The following is a 19,181-nucleotide window of genomic DNA, read 5'->3' on the forward strand; positions in this document are numbered from 1 at the left end:
TTCAAATGGTGTGATATTAGGTTGTTCACTCACTAATTTGCCCATAATTGTATGCAGTGAATTATAATATATTGCTTACCTTTTCATGGTAGGCCAAATGGTTGCTCAGCCAAGTAATAACATCTATGTATTAGCAGTGCGCCTTGAATTAATCTAGTAAATGGACTGCCATTACAGGGCCTAGGAAGCTGAGTAATTGTCAGGTAGAATGACCTCTGGGCATTTACTGCAGTTAACTTCCCACTTATGTCTCGTACTTTGCATGAACATAGAACAAAGAGCCATCACATCATAGAGTCTTTTTTCATATGACTCCAGGGTTGAGACAGGGGGAAGAACTGCATCATGGTCTCTACATGATTTACTTGCCTATACTGTACTTTTGCAAATATATGTTGTTGGCCTTCCACAAATCCATCCAACCATCAATCCATCCATTAATCCTTTGAAGGTGGCAGGGTAGAATGAGCCAATCCCAGCTGACATTGGGCAAGTCAGATCAGATCGCACGTCCATCACAGGGCCGACATACAGAGACAAACAACCATTCACATCAACAGGCAATAGATGGGTCTCCATTAAATCTAAGGGAGGGAGGAAACCGGACTACCCGAAGAAAACCTACGCAGACACAGAGAGAACATAGCAAACTTCCCGTGGAAATGGCCCAGCCGGCTTCAAACTCAGAACCTTCTGTGAGGTGACTAAGTCATGTTCACTACGGCAAAATCAATGATTTGGTCCCACTTCTGATATAAGGACGATACGACAGCTTCAACAACCCTGCACCTGAAGCAGCAAAGTTAACTTTGTTTAGTTGAGGACACTTCTGCTGTGACAATCCCAGGGGCTCCAGGAAGAGCCAGCTTGTCTTCATTGTGCACACAAGACAAAATCATACTGTCAAGATAATTGTACTAAAGATGAATGAAGGTTTTATTTATCGGTTACCCTTGAGTGTTAGCCCTTAGCATTCTCTGCTGTCACAGTTTTCTAGCGCTGCCTTACACCCTGACAGACACCACATGGTGCAGGTATAGGGTGTGTTTGTAGTGATGTAAAAACTACACCCGTTGAAGCACAACAAATACGGTACAATGAAAAAACAAGTTGTCGTCCCGCTATACTGTGAATTAAGTTTGGCTTCTTGATGTTGTTAGGACACTTATTGCCAATACACATGGTAAGATTTGCAGTTTTGGTGGTTTAGTAATTGGCGTTTTTATGTTTAAATGAGCTCCAGGACTAAAATGGGTGTGGAGAATATTACATTTCTATTAGCAGAGTCTCTTGTGATCAGGAGCAATGTTCCAGATTTTTGGCACAGTTTAGGAAAATCCAATTTAAAGTGTCCCCTCATTTCTAAAAAGGCTCCGTACAGAATGACACCACTAGTTTAATGTGAGGCTGATTATTAACCAGTTATACCTGGAGGCCAGAGTTGACTCCAGTGCTATTTGGAGAAGGTTACACACTGTTTATCAATAGTATACACTGTATGTACTGTACATTAAATATTTACATAACATAACCTTTATATAATTTCAGCTCTTGATGCTTCGCTGTGATATTAGTAAGGGCCTTTTCACCCCAATCTTCACCCCCAATTTGTGAACGAGAATTTAAAGATTTAGACTCTAATAAAAACTTTTTATTCAGCTAAATAGCAGCAAATACATTTATATAACCTGCAGGCAAAGTGTAATAATGCATTGGTTGTTATTACTTAAAATTTGGATGAAATAATATATTTCTCACCCAAAAATGGGAAGAAAACAAGAAGAAACAGCATCACTACTTAATTGGACCCCTACAGTTAGCAGAACGTTTTCCAGTGGTTGTATATTACCTCCACGGGAGGAAATGGCATGATATACCCGGAGGTGCCACTTTTTTGATTCTGTATATATGTTCTGTCCTTGATGTATCTGTTAATGTCACAGCAGCCATGCTCTACTAAATAACAAAGACAGGAAGTTTAGGCAAAAGCAGCACTCTCAATTACAGCTGAGCATGCATGTGTTGCAGACACTAGCACAGGAAACGTGATCCACATGATTTTTCATTTGCCTGATCCTCAATATGTCCTGTGAACATTTATTAAGTTAATTTTGTTTCTAAAGTTATCTTTCTAATGTCTACCTTGATTAAAATAAATAATGTAGAGCAATGTGGTGTTCAGTTGGCAAGCGTACAAGTAATCTAAGTCAATAAGTCTTTATAACGTCCCACAAAATTCCAAAAGAGACACACTTCCTGAGTTATAACTAAAGATTTAAGTTTTTTGAGTGAGTGCACCACTCAGTCTCAGGAAGGACGGATAGGACAGGTACTCAGTGGCTTCTTTCTATGTTATGCACATCACTGCCCTTTTCCTGGAGAAAAGCCTGAGAGACTGCTCACCTGGGACAATAAGTCACTTTGTGACTGCTGTCATTATTTTTTTGCTCTGGTGCTTTCTCTTCTTTGTTATCCTTTCCTTTATCTCATCTTTTTCCTTACGTTTCCTCTCCTCTGCCCAAAGCCCCTATATCCCCTCCTCTCATAATAATAATAGTAATGAAAAATTTGATTCACATAGTGCCTTTCAAGGCACCCAAGGCCGCTTTAAAGAGTTTGGAAAATAAAATCCCCAGCACAAAGTTATGTTTCTCCCTCCAAAAACGTCCCTCAACAGTGCATTAAAAGTAAGGTCTCTATGATGGTCACTCCTATAACTCTTATGTGTTCGCTGCTCTCAGGCCCATTTCTCCAGAGTGGCATCCTGCAATGGAGCCCCCAGGAGCACAAGCCTCTATCTGAATGAGAAAGGATTTACACAACTGAGCAGGTATTGTGAACGCAGCCCCAGCATCTCCAGTCCCGCTGGGCCACTTCAACGGCAATAAGATGGCAGCCTGCTGATGTGAACATCTTTTTAAAGAGGATCTCTGTCTTTCCCTCGAGCAGCTGACGGGTTTTTAGGGGCATGTGAGTGAACATGAAAAGGCGGTGGTAGAGGTGCATTACAGTGAATATTTAACTAGTGAAAGCCTGTTGTTGGCTCACAGGTTGTACATTACCAAGCTCATTTGTTCGAAGGTCTTTTTTTTTACTGAGCACTTAATTCCTGCAGGAGATTCTGTCTTTGAAGGTACAAGTGCAAGTTTACCAAAATGAAATCCTCCGCATGAAGTGATTGCACTGTACGTTGTGGCTGCCGAGAAACATACCGAGAAATGTTTGCTTGAGTGTAGTTTTTTCTTTCTTTCTTTTCTTGTGTCTTTACTGGATGTATTAAGCTCTGCAGCCATGAATTGTTGATGCTGCACAGTTGTGTGAGGTTGTGAAAACAGTAAAGTGCTTATTCACTTTCTTGCCAAGAATTAAATGAGAGAATCTGTATCACTGTCGTGTCTTTGCCCTGAGTTGGGGGCGAGAGCCAGTAGGTGATTAGCCTAGCTTAGCAAGGAGGCGGAAACAACTGCTCCATCTTAAAGTTCACAAATTAACGTGTTGTAATTTAATTTTTTGATGCGTACACTAAGACAAATGTAAAAATGACACAAAACCAACACAAAAAGTGTTGGTTGACCATAAGGACTACTGCAAGAGGTTGATCATAAACATAAGGAAACAGGCTTCCCAGTAGGAACCTGTGATCGGTTCCATCTCTGTTTGCTTTTGGAAGTTTTCCTTTCTTTCTGTACAGCCAACAAACCGCTCTAAACGTATTACAGATATTTGCTTATGAAGCTTTTGTGTTTAATTTTTTTAGTTTTTTATGAATTCACCTCCTTAAGTAATGGAGTAAATGTTCACCTTTCCTTTTTGAGATAATGATTTGTGGGCTGATTATGGAAACACTATGAAGTTTTTTTCCTGTTGGTTTTGCTGCAACTATTCCTCAGTAGACATAGCAGCTTGCTGGAGTTTATGGTAACTCCATGAAAAGAAATACAACATTTCTATTCGTGTACTTATTAAATAATTTGTGAATTTATTTTTCACTGAGCTTTACAAGTGTTGGTAGGTTAATTTTTTGAACTTAGAAGAGAAACAAACTAGCAGTTTCCACTGCGTCCTTATGCTAAGCTAAGCTAAACACCCCCTAGCAACACCACATATACAGTTCACCTAACTATCGTACTCTCGGTTATCAATTTTCTCATCATAATCAAGCCATTCCTTTTAGAAACTGTTATCTGCAAAATGCAAATAATGCAAATAACATTCAGAAAATATTATAACAATTAACAAGTCGCTCAAGAAGATTCAATATTCCTTACAAGTAAGATAAAATGTTAGCGAAGCTCAGGCACATATAAATCAGTATTATCTATCCACAATGTTTCTTGTTGAATTTAAATCCAGGGAGAATAAACAGCCCGAGCAATTTGAGTGTGCCACAAGAATGAATCATCGGCATGTAGCCAAATGTAAAGTAGTGGCTGTGCAACTAAATCAAGATTTACACTCATACAGTTTTGGTGAAAGGATCCTTATCTATAATCAGCATGAGTCATCCCCCATATTTTTATTATGATTATCTGTGAGGAGGGTTTTAAAAAGATTAAAAATGTCGCACTTAGTGTTTTGAATTTTTAACTTTGGGTTCATGTGGTGCTGAGATGCATTCCTGTCATTCTTCTTCGTATTAAAGAAATTCATCAGGGTTGCCCTCAATCTGCTGATGTCTGCTTGACTAACGTGCTGGAGGTTAAACAAACCTACAAAATAAAGGATGTAGGAATTCTGCTCTCCCTTCAGTTTACAGATCATGATCCAGAACCTGTCGTATGTGACAGAAAATGCGCCATGTTATAAAAGTCATCATAACATTTGATCAGTTTATGCAACTTACAGTTTGTTTTGACGGGATGCTAACACTTGCTCCGTTCCAGGCTTCCGTGCGATCTTGGCCCTTTCAGAAGATTTGTAGTGCGGCCTGGAACTTCATTGTCCTTTTCTGAGTCTTTCTTCAACATGTCCATGATGATAAATCAGACATTGAATGACTTTTATGATCATTTTTTCCCCATTTTTCAAGACTACTGCATTTGTTAGCGGACTTCTAGCCATCCATTTTGGATCTTTGACCAATCAGAGGCTTTGTAACAGACTTGTACCAATCAGATGCTGTGTTGTCGACTGGTCGAAAAAAAGAAAGATTTTACACTGAAAACAGGACCTCTTGCTCCTCCTGTTTACTCCTACTCCTACTACTGACACTCCTCTGTGTCACTGCAGACAGGAACTGATACGGAACTTCTGATAGCCTAGGTTGTCCTGAAAAAAAATTAAGATGTATATAACTGGACTGTACATTACAGGGTTGAGGTTTGACAAGTATTATTACATGAGGTGACGCGGCGGACCAAAAATAGGAAAAAATGGCTTTCAGAGGGTTAAAGGGATAGTTTGAAATTTTGGGAACTACACTTACAGTATTCACTTTCTGACAGAGAGTTAAGTTGAGCTAACTATTACCACTCTGATGTGGGTCTATTAAATATGAAGCAGCAGTCAGCAGCTGGTTAGCTCAAGACCCCTAACGGGGAAATATTACTTTTTTTATTCTGCTTTGATTTAATTTTTTGCTCATTAATCAATTCATTAAAATCCTCTTCTGTAAATACTGTTGTGAGAAAGAGGAAATTAAACCCGCTTCAGACTAGTTTTCCTCCTCAAATTTTTTTCCCAAATGTATATATGACCATTCTATTCGTTACTGCAGTTTTTATTACTGATAAGTCAAAAAGTGTACACAACACACAGTAAAAAAATACCTTTGTGCACTTGTGACATGACATTTTGTTAGCCATATAAAACACATACATGCACGTGTATATATATGTACCATGAAATAATACTTGAACTATCTGCCGGCAGCATCGTTGTGGAACATATTTATTGCTTCCTTTGGGTTGCCAGGGAAGGCTCATTGAGTGTAAATCTTCTAAAACCATTAAGCTTGTGACTGACTGACCATCCGCGGCAGTCATTCACTTCTCTGCCTGATTTCCAGAGTATGGAAATTACACATCACCATGGCATGAGATTGTGTTAAGCTTGTAAAATAGGCTTTTCTGCTGACATCTTTGAGGCAAGAACTTTAACAACAGTCAAAATCAGCATAAAGAGGGACACAGATATACTGACTATCAACCCTGTGGTTGAGCCCTGAAGAAGCAGGTGTTGTTTAAGACCTTCATATAACCATTCTTCGACTTAATCCCCTGCCACCCAGGAGCTCACACCAGTAACGCAACACTAAAACACAACATCGTCAACACCAATGTTCGCAGACACTGCTGCGGAAGCAGTAACCCTTCAGGACCATTTGCTCAGTTGTTGCATTTTCCATTCTCTAGCTTAAAATTACAACATAATTTATTGATGTTGTGTTTCCCAAGCTGATATGGAACCCCTCTCAATAATTAATCTGACGCACGGCCTGGCCATGCTGAGAGCGGCGTGCCGCTGCTGACGCTCCACTAAGGACCGCAGTGATCATTTGGCCCCAGTCTGGGTTATTTCCTGCTCTCCGTTTATCACTTTTATTGTAGCTGTGATGAAATGCTGCGCATGCTTCCATAAAGCACTTAGAGGCCTCTGCTTGTTTAATACATTCCTGTCTGCACTAATCTCATTTCAGATGAGTCTCTGTGGCTAATATCACAGCTGCCCGCTCTACATCCCCCCAAACTATTACCACTCTTATCACTAACGGATCACATAATTCTAATAAGAGACACATTTCATGTGCACATTTACAATATATACTGTATATAGGTACAAAAATTATACTGCACTAACTGCCACAGTCCTATATGCTGGTATACACCTAACTGTTAGTGTACCTTGTAATGCCCGGACAGGGTGTCGTACCTGTTGGACATGCAATTCATCCAGGAGGCATTCTGATCAGATGCCATATTCGTCCAGAATCCCTGAGAAAAAATATTCTTTCCTAAGCATTAGAACATGAATTGATTTGGTGCTTTATCTAAATGCTTTCTCTTCACCACGAGAATCCACTGCAAATTCCAGTTTCTTCACGCTCAGCTGCAAACCACCATGTGACCCTGAGACACTCTTCACCGCAAACGTTCCGTCCTGGAAAAATCACATACAAATGTGGTGACAGGTAGTACAACACCTTCTGAAAATGATCTTGTCTTGTGAAACAAATGTATTGTTGATGTGCTGCATTTGCTCTGGTTAGTCAAAGACCCTCTTGCTCAGTGCAGTGGCTTTGCAGTGGATCCTAAATTTTTTGAAGCTACTCCTCAACTAGAAAATCCAAAGGAGTCTAAAGCCTTTTTGAAGTCCACAAAACACGTGGCAACTGAATGTTTAAACATCCAGGGCTCCAACAGTGTCCTTGCAAGAGTAGAATGATGATCCGCACCACTGTTCCACAGAAGGATGGATTGTTCCTCTTGAATTTGAAGTTTTACAAACTGTGGTACTCTCCTCTCTGCTAAACTGCATATCTGGGAGGGCTAATAAAAGGAATATACTCAGTAGGTGTCTGCCTATAAGATGGGAATCTCATACTTTATAAAACTTTACCGGAAACCTCTTTGAGGTCAACTGAAAGTTCTTCTCCAAGACCTACTCTTTTGAGACACCAGTGATGTCTCCTCCTTGTCCTCAATACCTGCTGCATTCACTCATTATTGGGGCAGTAAGCGATTCTAAAGCAATACACGTTTTGCAAATATTTCCTGTCTGGCTCTGTAAATTGGAAACGATAAAATGGTGCGGACCGCACCTCACAACACTGCTTTTGCAGTTTGTAAACATCACTACCTGACACATTAAGAGACGTGCTAGCGACTGACACTACGACTCAAGGGGTTTTGGCCTAGTGGTTAGCACCTTCGTTTAAGGTTGATGACCCCCCTTTGCTAAAAAGCATATCCATGAGATGTTGATCGAGATTGATGGAGATTATTTTGTCTCCTAAATTCAGTTGTAATCTTAAGGTGCAAGAAAATTCATACTCACACACAAGGCGAGGAGAACGGGTCCTCCAGGCCATCCATTTGTCCTGATCAGGGAAGACCAATGAAAATCGAATCCCTGACCTTAATGACTTCGCCATGAAATGAATTGAAGCTGACAAGGTAATCATGGCCCAGCTTCTTTCTTTTATTAGTATTATACAAAGCTGCCAGCAGACACAATACCACAACGTGACAGTGTACAGGGGGCTGTTTGTTCACTGTGATAACTTGTATGGGAGAAGTATGTATTTATTTTATTTGTTGAGAAGTGTCTTAAAACAGCCTAAATATTAGATTAAGCAGAAACAACATTTTCCAAGCTAAAGTAAATATGTTGTGAAACAAATCAACCCAAGCTACTCTTACATTAGGGGCCCGTTACGTTATTCATGAGTGGTTAGAGTTTACAGATATGCACAGCTGTATGATGCATCATTAAGAAATTTGTTCACGATACACTGAGGTCAGTGTACAGTCCTTGTGTTGAGTGTAAAACAAACATTAATCACACTGCAAAGCCTGGTGTTTGCTCAACTGTATGGCAATTTATCTCAATAGCTGGTTTTTCAGTTTCCCGATGTTTTGGCAACAAAGGGGTTTTAATACAAAGATAGTGCGGATCTAATTATTTCCTTCTCAGCAATAAAACCTAAAGGGGGAGATAACTGTTAGAGAAGCAATTCCCAAAGTGAAATCACATGACCACAAACCACATAATAGATCTTCAGTTTATCTCCTCAAAAACAATAAAACAGAGCTTTAACTGGCAACATACAGTATGTTTATTACCTCTATGCAGCCACCGGTGTAGTGCAGCTTGGCTCTAGGTTTAAATCTCACAAGGATGCCGAAGAACACTTAACTTCAGATCAATAATGTTTCTGCCTCAGAGCCTGTCTCCGTGTCCCGGTGGAGGCCCCCGGTCAGCCCGCTGAAATTCAGTGTGCCTCTTCGTTATGCAACGCAACACTGCGTATACATTACAAGTGTTTGTCGAGCTTCATATATACGTGCAAGAGAGACTGTGCTGCAAAGTTAGTCGATCTCGTCGATACAAACTGCATCAGTGTGCAGAGTGGGGTAAATTAGCAGGAACAACGGGATTACCTTCAGGCTTTGTATTGCACAACAGAAGACTCACGATCAGAGACTCTTCATTAAGTCGGACGGTTTTTAAATCTGTTTTAACAGCTGTAAATCCATCATAAAAAAAAGGGCACTGCAGCTTGTGTGTGACAACATTTCTTTTTTTGTCTGAGGAGATCAGCATTATTTTTTTGTGTTTTCTTTTAATGCGTTTCATTATTTTTCATTTAGTCGCTTAAGTGTTGGACTGAGATGAATTGCCCTGTCCTTCAGTTGTTGTTATTATCATGCTCTCTCTCACTCATACACACAAACACATTTAGGCATTTCATATAGAAAACTTAGTGGTGCACACATAGGAGGAAGCACAACATGATTGATGAGGATGGCCTTTTTGGGCACTGCTGTAGTTTACACTACAGTGCACAGCAGATGGAGCGAGGGGGAGGCTCTAAAAATGTTGTGGATCCAGAGGTTTCACAGGTAAGCGTGTGAAAACCTAAGTGTGTGTCTGTGTGTGTGTGTGTGTGTGTGTGATTCTATTTCTGCTGCTGGGCTACTCAGCAGGCCTGTCGTGGTGAGTCAGGGTGTACGTCGTGATGGTGACACACAGACTGTCAGAGGAGATGGAGGGTCAGCGTCCTGTGAAAGGCCTGGCCAGTGCACTGTTTGACACAACTGGTCCTGATAGGTTTGTGTTGGGTTGAGCTTGAGTTGATTTCTGGCTCAAAGATTTAATTAAAAAAGGAAAAAACAGGCTTCGTTCCTAATGAACTGCTTCCCCTGACTTTATTCATGCATGTATCTCCTTGATGCATCAATGGTCCTTTGGCAAATTCATCACCAGACTCATAATTTTTTTGAATCTGCAAAGATTTCACATTGTTGTTTTGAATATTTTATTCAAATGTCGGATGTATTGTAGTTTGAATGAAGCGCTGGCCCGAGGAGATACAGAGTACGGGATGTTGCGATGTTGTTAATGAAACAGGACAACTTCGGTTCAGACAGAACAAGTTGACACAACGACATGAACGCACGCACTACTTGAAAATATATAAGACCGAAATGACTTTAATGTTACCACAGGTTTGAATTCAACCAAAGAAGGGCAGTAACTCTGATCTCAAGGCGCCCTGTCAAAGTTAAGCCACATGCCCGAGGGTTGTTTGTCCTGCTGTTTGTTCTGATATTGAGTGAAGCAGAAGTGTGCAGAGGCTTCATCATTGAGATTCTCACATTGGGTCTGAACAGGGGCCGTGTCTGAAAATGGTTCATACATGGACCGATCTTTCAGTGTAGCTTCTCCCCTGTCCTCTCTTTTTTGATTGCTGTGCTGTGATGAGGACAGATCGGTGTCAACTGGCCTCGCTTGTTCTCTCTCTGACCGTTCTCTGTTTTCTTTCCCCCTCTTTATTTGGTTTTGTCTTTCTCCTCTCTCTTCCGCCTTCCGTTCTCACATATCTGCATTTGATTTTCTGTGTCTATGCAGTTTTGTGACACCTACATGTACGCAATGTCGCACTCTAAAAGGCAAAGTAGGGTATTTAATTTTGTGTCCTTTACCACTGGGAAAGGAAAGGCTGTATCCTATATGTATAGTGTACATGGTGTAGAACATTTCTACACAAATTACCACGCAGACATGCACAAATCTCCTCGGTGATGCACACTGAAAGAGTTCCCCTCCAGACAGAAAACAGGGGTGGGGAACCACGTAGACGACCTCCAGAGAAATCATAGATACATTTCAAAAAATCTTTTGATAGCAATTCGTTTTTGTGTTAAAAGATAATAACAGAACAGTTGACTAGCATATCTTTCATGGTCACTTCACATCACGGAAACACACACGCTGCTATTATGCGTCATCGCTGACTGACGTCATGGCGACTGTCAAGAAAAGAAAATGCATGACGCCAAGCTTTTCCAAGAGAAATTGACAAAACCGAAGACGAGACAAGCCAGTGTGTCTATGCAGGGGAAGTGGGTGCAATGATGAAGAGAGGTCAGTCCTGAGCATCATTACAGCTGGAAACAAGCAGCTATACTGGATGAGTTACGGGGACCAATGCTCTTGGAAAGCGGTAACGCTCTTCTGCTGAGTTTTTGTGCCAAGCGAGCAGCTTTCACGAGACCACATTCTGACACAGTCAATGTGCTACGCAGTCGAGTTGTGTGGTGTGCGAGCGGAAAGCTAAGAAGCTGAGACCTCATTCAGAAGGAGAATTTATGAAAGAGGCTTGCTGCTGCTGCTGCGGAGCTGCAAGAAAAGGAGAAAGTGAAATTGTTCCAGCGTCAGTTTGTCTGGAAGAACCCGTTGCAGAGCGGATTACTGATGACACTGGGTTAAAAAAACAAAAAAAACACTGTGGGACATCGCAAGAAATTCTCAGTTTTTTCCATTTTCCGCGTGGGATCACGACATAGGAATTACTGTCTTTGCATATTCATGCATGCTTACAACAAAGTTGATTTGTTTGAGCAGGCTGTTGTGGCTAAAACCAGCTGCAATGCGAGCATATTACAGTCAGAGTCAGTACAATCTGAAATTAACTTACTGTCATTTCAAACGTGTCACACGCATCCCAGCAGTAGAACAAACGCAAGAAACTTCCCCTCATTTACAGGACTATGCTCTGCAAATGTCGTCAATAAGGGCGGAAAAAATATAAATCAACAGCAGTATTTGTCAGAATCAAATTTGGGAATGCGGGGGTGGGGGGGGGGGGGGGGGTGGGGGGGGGGGGGGGGGGGGGGGTGGCAGTGACAGTCCGACAGTGGCCAACCACTTTCAAGCGGCACCTGCCATTAAGCACATTGTGGAATTGGAAGTGGCAAGGATCTGTACGTGCTGCGGCATAGTCCCACTGAACCACCCGGCACATGCCATCAGCCACATTTAGCTCTCGGTGCTGCTGAAATCCTGTTCGTACAAGATGAGCACAGAGAAACTTTCCACTAGATTATGACGCTGCAATCCCGACGTTGCCGCTACGTATGGTGCTGTCTGGGTCCTCACCTGCAGACCACAAGCCTTACGGGGGACAACTATTTATAGTAAATGTCAGTGCCTTGGTTAAGCGTTGGATTTTGCTGACGGTGCATTAACACGTCAATTACTGACCACGTTTTGTTCTGTATAGGCAGCCTTGTTGCCTTGCACCTTATTGTTGTAGTTAAATCTAAATAAAGACTCCATTAACACAGGTTCTAAAGAGTGTTTTGGGGGTTGACGCAGCTTTATGGAAGAGCCCTGCTCATGCTGAGTTGAACTGCTCCCGGACAGCAGGCCTGTTTCCTCTCTATTGTCAGAGCCAAAACATTTCAAAGACAAAATATTCAGTTCCCCCACACTGTGACAAATTTGCTTGTTGAGCAAACAAAACGCTGTCATTGTATTTCCAGGTTTTTTAGTGAAGACACAAAATATATTGACAAAGGCTTCCTCTCCTTCATCAGCCTCCCCCTACACCTTGTCCCGCTCCTTATTCAGGTCTCTTTCTGCAGCAGAAATGTCTCAAAGCTTTGACAGATGGCTGCTGCCTCGATATGAATATTTGATAGTCCTTATATACCCCCCTTGAGAGAAGTGGAATATTAAAACAGTTTCTGGTGGACGTGTTGAATTCGCAGAGGCTCCAAAAGAATGGACTTCCTAATGAGAAGGGACGGAAGTCATTTTATAATGTGTGACGCTGGTTGCTGCTCTACCTGGTCGGAGCAGAGAGTTCACTTACTGTCTGCACCTTTGATCTGCTGCTGGTTCATTAACTGTGTCTGTGAATATTCAAATATTAGGGTGGAGAGGATGAGGACTTTTCCTTTTCTGTGTCCTGCAGTGTCTCACTAAAGCATTGACACTGTCTGAATTTTCTCATATTGTTTCTCTTTCAGCGGGATGCCAAGGGACAGTACCTGTTTGACCTCCTTTGCCATCATCTCAACCTGCTCGAGAAAGATTATTTTGGCATTCGATATGTTGACCCAGACAAGCAGAGGGTAAGTATTGCTTTTTAATAATAAACCCAATTGCATTTCCGTGAGTCACATGAGCTGTTTTCAGACATGAAGTTGAGTTTGTCGTTCAGATACAACGAACGTAGCAGGAGATTGTCTGAGTCAGACGCGTTCACAACAGCAGGGGCATTTCCAGAACATTCAGGTGTTCTTACAAGGGCTCTCGGGGGCTGGCGGGAAAAGTAAAACTATTCAAATGTAAACTTTAAAAGTCTGCAGATCACCAGGTAGGTCACCAGCAGATTATCAAGACAGAAACTTTATGAAAGGCTGTTAGACATAAATGCCAGGTCTAACTGGCCTAATGAGCCCCCCACCACCACCACCCTAAATATTCAGCACAGGCTGGTGGGTGTGCAGGTCTGTTATGCAAACTGCTGAGAGGCCAGCCCCTTTAATTGATGTGAATATCAATCATAGACATTAACATAGTCCTTGGGGAATTAGCAGAGCTTGAACTCAGTACGTGTTTATCATGCACCTTTGAGCTGTGAAGGTTACAAATTATATAAATTCTTCTATATTTTCTTTCTATATTTCTTTAGTTAAGACATCATTCAGCTGTGAGACGACGTGGATGCAGGTGTTGCTAAAAAAAGAAAAAGTTAACAAAGGTTGTGCAGTGTTATTGTGTGATGCATTGGCCCATTATTGTCACTGTGTCGTCATTTCACTCAGTAGAGCCAGTTTTCGACGTGTTGGTAGGAGTTTGAATAAACAGTAGGTGAGGAGATGGGAGGAGTTATTCTACTGTGCCTTCCATAGATTACAAGTCATCATGCTCAGCGTCCAAAGTGTTGATCTTTGTGTCTTTTTCTCTCCCTTTCAGCACTGGTTGGAGTTTCCAAAGTCAATTGCCAAACAAATGAAGTGTGAGTATTTCATTCAACATGCCTAGTGAATGTGCCAAAAATGAAAAAGGAAAAACACATCATAAAAATAAAAACGTATGCAAAATATCTCTTTTTCTATGTATTTTTTTCCACAGCCCAGCCGCCATTCACTATGTGTTTGCGTGTCAAGTTTTACCCACCTAACCCTGCTGCCCTGAGAGAGGAAATCACCAGGTAAGATTTTAAGATATGGCAGCAGGTGCGGAGGGTGGAGTTTAGACATGGGGGTTCAATTTGAGCTTTTGTGTGTCTCAATTCTCTCGCCCCAATTAAGTTTTCAAACTGAAGCTGGTTGTTTTTGCATCTTCACTTCAGCTGAATCCGTCATATGTTCCAAACAAAAGTTGAGCAGCAGTATCTAATAAAGGTGTAATCACCGTGTGTGTCCCCAGTTTGTCAAAGTGCAATATGTCATCATGACCACAGCAAGCCCAAAGAGGGGTATGTACCTGGTGTCAGCGTACACAGAGGTAACCACAGTCCGTCCCGGCTGACAGTGACAAACATGCTTCATTCAGCATCTGCACTCATGCATGTAAATGAACGAGATATGTGAAACACTGCTAAAACAGTGGACAAAGAGGTTGCAACTAAACTTAAACAGAAATCATTCAAACACTCAGACAATTTTGTCGAAAGGCTCAAGAAGAAGGGATGATTTGAGGGAACATTTGTGGGGCAAGGTACATTTGAAAGTCCTAAAAGACTTTGTGTACCCGCATGGGTCACAAGGATTGTATTTGACTTTTTTGGAACAAATTGTAAATTGTATAATGGAAAACAGGCGCATCCTTCCAAATCCCAGTTCTGTTCTGTGATAGCAGCAACGTTTTGGTTTGTTTGTCCACCCGCTGCTGGAATCAAACATCATGTGATGAGGTGTGCTGATGTATGGTGAGTGCTGCCGGACAGAACAGATTCAGCCCTGAAGTAGGAGGTACTGTATAGTCAGGGGCAATCACTTGACATTTGTTCTTAATGCCTGAGTCATTTCAGCAGGAGGTCCTGATGTGTGTGTGATTACACGCAAATGGGAATAACAAGTGACAAAACTGAAAGGAAAGACAGGAAACCAGACAGAACAAATCTCCACCAGGCAGCACGGAAAGAAAATTGCACTGTGATGTTACAGCATTTTCACTTGGAGACCACCGTAGCAGAAAAAAGGGGCACATGCCTAAAGGGCATATTCGTGTTCATTTTTGTAAGTCAGCCAATTTAAGTGGACGTCTGTCTCTGGTTGAATGGAGAAAGTGGAGAGTTGAGACTACCATGTAAAGAGTGAGGCAGGGTTTCAAAATATCTGACGCGCATTATTAAAACAAAAACAAAATGACATAGATGATCTTTTGATAAACTTCTCACACCCAATTAGAGACGATGACTACATATATTACTTTTTTCTTGAGGGAAGTTGTAATCACAGTCTAAAAAGCTGACTCAGGGCAAAGCTGCCAGGGAGATGAAATCAGTCTTCACACTGCATGGAGATTTTATTGAACCACTTGGGATGTCTCTATCTTCTTCTTCTATTATCTCCCTTGTCTCATAAATCGGATCAAAGCTCTTATTATATGTTTCTGTTATTTTATGCCTCTGCAGCCACTGAATAATTACATCAGTAGATTAGCAGAGATTTTAAAGAAAGGAATCCTTTCCAGCCTCTGACTTCCTTTTTTAGGTAAAAACTGGAAGGTTAGTTAACGTATGTTTTCACCGTCACCTTGCCTTCTGTGTTACTGAGAGAAAGTAACCATCTTATAAAGTAATCTGAAACTGCAATATTAAAATGTGAACTTGTTTTGAAAAAGGCATGCTGTGATGCAACTGAAAAAGAAAGACCATACATTAAAATTCACTACAGCACCCAGTGGTCTGCACAGTGAGTCTGTGTGCAGGGGGATTTGAGTCTTCCCTTTTTTATGTACAGTAGGCTACAGTGTCATGATGCTCCTCACTACTATTGTACTGTGTGTGGCATCCTTGACAGCTTAACAAACTGCTGCGAGGAGTGAGCCAGAGAGCTACTGAGCACACACACAGATCCCTCAAAATCACATCCCTCCACCGGTTGCCATGCATGGGAAATCTTAATCGCAATAATGGAGCAGCGCTCCGGCAAAGGGAGAGCTCCTCCATCCTCCGCCATCTCTTCTGACTGGAGGTTTTCACAGACACACAAATGAGCAGGAAGATGGAAAAGGTAACAACATTACACATGGATTTTTTGTGTTGCTTTGGGGTTTTCATATCCACTATAATTTCCCGATAATCCTATTTAATGCTTGTTTTAGAAGAAATAAGAATTGGCATAAGCACCGTGCAGTCATATACACTTGTTCGTACACATGTTGAGGCAGCAGGACTGTTAATAGACACATTTGACTAAAAGACCTTGCGATCCATATTTGAATGAGGGCCGCCAACAGATTTTTCTCACGTAGTTCATCTTTACTGCTTGGGGGCCAATCCCAGCTGACTTTGGGCGAGAGGCAGGGTGCATCCTGGACAGGTCTCCAGCCCATCACAGGGTTTAGAGACAAACAACCGTTCACACTCACAGTTCATTTAGAGTGTCCAATCAACCGAATCCCAATCTACATGTCTTTGGACTGTCAGAGGAAAACAGATTATTAGGAATAAACCTACGCAGACGTGGCCAACATGCAAACTCCACATAGAAAGGCCCCAGTTAAAACAGGGATTCAAACCAAGAACCTTTTTGCTGCTAATTTTGTATATCATAATTTAAGCCCATTGACAACTGCATACAAATGAACACAAAATGATTTGTATATAACTACAGACATCAGGTAATGCCATCAGACGGAGTAAAAATGCTCAACATGCACACTAACTCTCCTTCGACATTTTTGATAGCACTGCCTAATGCTGCTGAGACTAATCATATGAAATGAATGTTGGGTGAGAAAATGACTCGTGAGTTATCTGAGGACAAGACCAGACGTGACCAGAAGAGTTGCTCCCAGTGGACTCCAGTGCAAACTAGCAATCATATTTCAAATCCCTGACTATTCTCAGCGCGCTGTTGTTCGAGCTCTGCCTCGAGGCAGCCGGCAACATGTCCTGTGTCAAATGTTTCCGGGAGACAACTTTGGTTTGTCAATCATACTTTCATTAAATTTATTTAAATTGTTATTATCATTGAGAATGGGTCGTGGAAGAGCCCTAATGGAGTCTTAATCGATTCTACAAATCACTGTCTTGAGGGATGGCAGTTTGTTTCTACCAGCCATATAGCCTTGTAAACACAAGGCACTTCCACCATTAGCAAGTAGTATGATTTTTTGTTTTGTTTCTAAGAGCAACACCCTGTCCACTAAGCCACGCATTCATTTATTTAGCCTGTCATCACCAGCTTCTTGATTACACTTTACATTTTGGTACAAGAAAATAATTCACAATGGCTTTGGTGATTTTCTTTTGACTTCTCTGCCATCGCCAGTCAAAATTTCAATTCATCCAACACCTTGGTTGTAGATAGGTTGTCCTTTGGTCTCCAAAAATTGTCTCTTTACACGTCTGCATTTCATATACAGCTGCCAATATATATCGATCCCACCTAAATAACGACCCAAATTAGTTTATCTGTGTTCCGCTCCACAGATATCTCGTCTTCCTGCAGGTTAAGAGGGATCTCTACCATGGTCGCCTCCTGTGCAAGACGTCAGATGCTGCTCTGTTGGCTGCCTACATATTACAAGGTATGACGAGGACTTACAACGACACAACTCTAGACAACTGCACCTTTATTTTGAAGCAGCTCCCAAAAAATCCCAGGTGTCCTCACAGACCTTGCCACCTTGTCTAGAAACACAAGCAGTGGAACGGTTTCCTCAGACTGGTGCATTTTACCAAGATGTTAAACGTTATTTCTCAATTGTTTTGATGGGAAATTACAGCTGATTAGTTGTGCTCCTCATTTGGCATCATCACTCAAAACTCTGCCGAGCATGTAATACAAACTGTGACTAAATCACCATATTTTCTCTGACAGTAGCTGTATATTATATTCATGTTTGTGACCTTCTATAGGCTCTTTGTGATTTCCATATGACCCTGGTTTCTTTAGTAAGTGCTGTGTGTGTGTTTGTGTGTGTGTGTGTGTGTGTGTGTGTGTGTGTGTGTTTGCAGATTGTGTGGGTGTACACAGACGCGCAAGCAGAGCATGTTCAGAGGTTGGAGGCTCATACATTGCTTTTGTTTGATGGGCACTTTAAGAATCTGAATTTGTTGCTTTTATCTTGAATTGATCATATTAGTTTTACTCACCCTGAGCAGCATAATTCTTTTTTTTAAATTCAAGGGATTGTGTGATAATAAAGCCATTAAACTGAATTTACCTTTTGAGAAAATCTTACAGTTCTGCACTACGGTCTTTTGTCATTTTGTCTCATCGCCCTAGGTGAGATGTATCAAGGAGCAGTTCACCCGTCAAACCTTGCCAACCATTTACATTTTATTCTCTGTGTGGCTCCACGCCCACAAGACAGACCATCAATATACTGGAAGACACTGGCTGACATTTGTTATGCATATCAATGCAGGGCGAAATGTATTTACACCATGGTAAAAACCTCAGCACAGGCTAACCTTCCATTTCTATAAAGCATGTCTTTGCAGGTGTTTTGAGCTTATATAAGCACAATTTGATAATCACTATGAAAACATGTCATTCCATGTGAATCCATGAGAGCTACTGCAAATAAAAACTGGGAGGATTTTGGCTCCTACAATACGTAGTTTTCAGCCGTGATGGCTGCCTGGCTGGTAGACTTCTCCCCACTGAGCAAACAAGTAGCCAAAAAACTCTCCGTGTATTTCTCCACCATCTGTAATCCGATGTCAGTTTACTCAAGGAGGCTGCTTCATCTGGCTACTGCGCTGCAGAGAACACTGGCAAGTAGTATGATGTGGACCCGCCAAGTGAATAACTAATGCATGGAGACATGGACAAGCTTTGGCAAAAAAGTTCCCTCTTGAGAATTTATTGGTCCACCCACGATTATTTTGTGTATTCATGTATGTTCTTAAAAGATTCAGCCTTCAAACGGCACATTTAAAATATGCTCCAGCAATAAATATCTCCGTCAGCCGGTATCTAAACCACCACCTTGATATCTGAAGGTTGTTGTTTCTACGAGTCAGCCGTGGCCTCTTCAGTGTG

The 19,181-nt window shown here is 41.5% G+C and overlaps 1 protein-coding gene across 1 annotated transcript in view; it reads left to right on the forward strand.

The window, feature by feature from the left end:
• Positions 1–19,181, forward strand: part of LOC118302588 (FERM domain-containing protein 5-like) — a 58,851-nt gene that overhangs the window by 28,513 nt on the left and 11,157 nt on the right. Inside the window, exons 2-5 of the mRNA XM_035628862.2 lie at positions 12,978–13,082; positions 13,930–13,972; positions 14,089–14,167; positions 17,621–17,718. Coding sequence (XP_035484755.1) covers positions 12,978–13,082; positions 13,930–13,972; positions 14,089–14,167; positions 17,621–17,718 — 325 coding nt within the window. The remainder of the gene's footprint in view (positions 1–12,977; positions 13,083–13,929; positions 13,973–14,088; positions 14,168–17,620; positions 17,719–19,181) is intronic.

This window comes from Scophthalmus maximus, chromosome 4, assembly GCF_022379125.1.
Source record: "Scophthalmus maximus strain ysfricsl-2021 chromosome 4, ASM2237912v1, whole genome shotgun sequence".
NCBI lineage: Eukaryota > Metazoa > Chordata > Actinopteri > Pleuronectiformes > Scophthalmidae > Scophthalmus > Scophthalmus maximus.